The 3,501-nt window shown below is 48.8% G+C and overlaps 1 protein-coding gene across 1 annotated transcript; it reads right to left on the reverse strand.

Annotated features, from left to right (window-relative positions):
• Positions 1-1,450: 1,450 nt before the first annotated feature.
• On the reverse strand, positions 1,451-3,097 carry LOC147423235 (mitogen-activated protein kinase kinase kinase 18-like). The gene has a single exon (XM_086501030.1). It carries the CDS (start codon positions 3,068-3,070, stop codon positions 1,829-1,831), a length of 1,242 nt encoding a protein of 413 aa, XP_086357156.1. The 5' UTR covers positions 3,071-3,097; the 3' UTR covers positions 1,451-1,828.
• Between the last annotated feature and the right edge of the window lie 404 nt (positions 3,098-3,501).

Consider the following 3,501-nt stretch of genomic DNA (forward strand, 5'->3'; position numbering starts at 1 on the left):
CTGAGATCGTTGTTTGCGAACTGTAGGAAGATAGAGGCATCGTCAAGGAGCACTCTGGGACCCGAGCTCAACCAACATCAAGGGTAGGCAGCTGGACAGGATCAGTGATCACCAAGACCCTGCGTTGGGACCTCTCTCTCTCTCTCTCTCTCTCTCTCTCTCTCTCTCTCTCTCTCTCTCTCTACGTTTGTGCGTTGTTTTGTTTCATTGCAGGGCACACTGGTTGGACATAAGAAATGATGACACGTGTCCGAGGGGACGAATTAAGTTGTCACGGCTGTCAGCTTGGCAGTAGCAACATCATTCTTAGTGGTTAGTTGAAGACCAAGATCGTTGTTTGCTAACTGTAGGAAGATGGAGGCATTGTCAAGGAGCACTCTGGGAGCCGAGCTCGACCACATTAAGGGTAGGAAGCAGGACGGGATCAGTGATCACCGAGACCCTACGTTGGGAAAACTATCTCTCTCTCTCTCTCTCTCTCTCTCTCTCTCTCTCTCTCTCTCTCTCTCTCTCTCTCTCTCTCTCTCTCTCTCTCTCTCTCTCTCTCTCTCGCCACATTTGTGTGCTGTTTTGGTTCATTGCAAGGCACACTGGTCAGACATAAGAAATGATGACATGTGTCTGAGGGCGGAGCCAGAATCCCTCCCCCCATTATAGATGTATAGATGCACACCCAAAAAGAAAAATATAACTCACTCAATCTCCAAAAGATAACTTGAGGCAGTTGAGTGAAGAAGAGCCACTTGTGACCAATGCAATTTTTGGTAGGATTAGGACCAAAGACAAGTGCCATAGTGGTGGGAGCAGTTTTTGCTTCATGGCCAACTCCTCGTAAGGTCTATACAACATGACACAAACATTTTTCTTCTCTCTTGCACTATCAATAGCCACCATAGCCAAAGCTTGGGTTCGTTGTCACAAATAGCTGCCCTATTTAGGGCTTTTGGCCATATTTTTTTGGGCTAGGACAACGTGAAAAGGCAAACTCAAAATATGGTGCTAGCACCCACAATTTGGAAATAATTTTAACCCAGTATCTTAGTTTTTGCTGCAAAAACTTATGGAAAAGTCGACTTTCTTCCGTCAAAGGTGATTATCGCTTGCAAAGATTCTTGACGAGTTTGGCACTGCTTGGCAAGTTTGGAAAAAACGACAGAGGGCATAGCAACGAGGGCTATCTTTGGATTTTTGGTAAATTTTCTTCTAAGGTTTGCTTCGTTGTAGAGAAACGAGCAGAGCTTGATGGACGAGAGTTTTTGTCTCGAGGGCATAAGGCTGTCATTGTGGAATGAAGGGGAAAGAAGTTGCCATAATTGAGGACTACGTTTTTTGAGGTGTAACATACTCCTGAAAGAGTTTGCAACAGGGTAATGCGATAAATTGAAGACGGCTGATGTTCAAATTAACACACCAGAACGGGAAAAAAAAAAAAAAAACAGGAAAAGAAATGGGTTCAAAACTGTATTGCATTTGCAAATGGAAAATCCGTTGTGTGTACAAAACTAGAATCGCTCTTGCCTGACCCCCTCAACGCAAACAAAATCGAGCTCAGGACTAGAGGATTGGAATTCTTGCTCAAAGGGTATTATTATACATATATATAGCCCTTTTAGCTGATCAGCCTTCGTGAGGAATGCTTCGCTTGGGTGCTGCCCCATTGCATATGCACAAATTTGTACAGGCAATTGCAAAGTCAAAACTGGAATTGTTTGTCCACATCCATCTCCACCGATGCCGACAGCTCGCGCATGAAAGCCCCCACACAGCGTTTTACGACTTGAGCCCTCCTGCCCAGTCATGATTAAGACACTAGCATCTTAGTTCTTCATCACCCCACTGCTTTCCTGTTTTTCAGAAACTCCGCTGAGTCTAAGTTCACATTACAACCCTTTCTCACATGCACATACCCGGACTTCATAAAAGGCATTGTTTTTCTCTGTCTCTGCAATCTTGCAGCCCTTTTCACTGTGATCCATTCACGCTCCTCACAGTCGAATTCATCTAGGAAAGGCCTCTTCATTGATGGGACGGTTGAAGTCGGTGTGACTTCTCGCGGACGTTCAGCTGCCGCGGGATATTGCAGGAAGCACAAACTGCTGGGGTCGCTTGTATCCTCGAAATCGCTTGCTTCACTCTGAAAGAAGTCGAGGGTGCTTCGGGGAGATAATTTCTCATACTTGATGTCGTCCTCAGCTCCGATGTCTGAGAGAAATGGATGTTGTAGAAGCTCTGATGCAGTCCATCTAGCCTTGGGATCTCTTTGCAAGCAATGGAGTACAAAATCCCTAGTACCATCAGAGATATCTTCCGGCAAAGGTGGGTCTTCCTGTGAGCATCCGAGCTTGTAGAGTGCTGCGGCGATGTCAGACATGTGACCCCAAGGTGGGCATCCTTGCAACAATTCCACCACGGTGCATCCAAGAGACCATATATCTGATGGAAACCTTTGCTCAACACCTTGAACTACCTCTGGGGCCATCCATAAGGGAGTGCCCTTCAACTCTGATTTGCTGGCTGATCCTTCTTCATGATCTGCAGAGCGTATTCGCTTGGCAGCCCCGAAGTCTGCGATCTTGACTCCGGAGGAACCGATCAGGATGTTCTGTGCCTTGATGTCACAGTGCACAATCCCATTGAGATGCAAATACTCGAGGCCCTGTACGATGGAGCGGGTGTAGCGGCGAACGAGCGGCTCTTCGAGGTGACCTCCAGAGCGTTTGAGGAGGTTAGAGAGGCTGCCGGCATCCATGAATTCCAGGAAAAGATGGCGGGGAGTGCGGTCGGCGGGGCCGAGGTCAGCGCCGAAGCAACGGATGATGAAAGGGGAGGAAAGGGGGAGGAGGAGGAGGAGTTCCTGGAGGAGGGAGGGAGATGAGGAGGGGGAAAGAGGGGATTTAAGGGCGAAGGGGAGGCCGAGGGGCATGGAGAGGGCGAGGGAGACGAGAGCAGAGGAGCCAGAGCCAACGGGGTAGCAGGGGAGCCAGCTATGGATGGCAGGGGAAGTCATCATCTCGGTAGGAAGGCGCTGACTGACACAGAAGCCACACAGGGGGTTATAAAGAGCAGCCATCCAAGGTTTAGCTGCGGAGTGGAATGGAGTGCCGTCCACGTGTGGGAACTCCTGCGTACAGTGTATATTTCCCGATACCATAAAAATTGACCCAAGGTTTGATTTTCTGTATCCTTTCATATCGCTCCACGTGGAGGATGCTGCGGCCATTCGGACACAAAAGCGAAAAAAGTTGAGAATCAGGAATTGCTGCTGCGCCTGCCGGGCGTGCTTGAGCCTTGGCCCAATGAGTCTAATCATCAGCAGCCGGCAGCCGGCTCCGCTTCACCGCCCCAACAGTCCTGACTCCTCTCTGCTCTGCTGATTTCATGGAGTGTGCACTGCTGATTTCAGCATACACCGTACGCTCGAAGAAGAAGGCCACGAGGAAATTTACCTAAAATACGTATGATCTTGCGTATCAGCGCCCTAGTGACGGGTCGCACACTGTG

The sequence above is a fragment of the Adiantum capillus-veneris genome, chromosome 26 (genome assembly GCF_014529385.1).
Source record: "Adiantum capillus-veneris isolate H3 chromosome 26, ASM1452938v2, whole genome shotgun sequence".
Classification (NCBI taxonomy): domain Eukaryota; kingdom Viridiplantae; phylum Streptophyta; class Polypodiopsida; order Polypodiales; family Pteridaceae; genus Adiantum; species Adiantum capillus-veneris.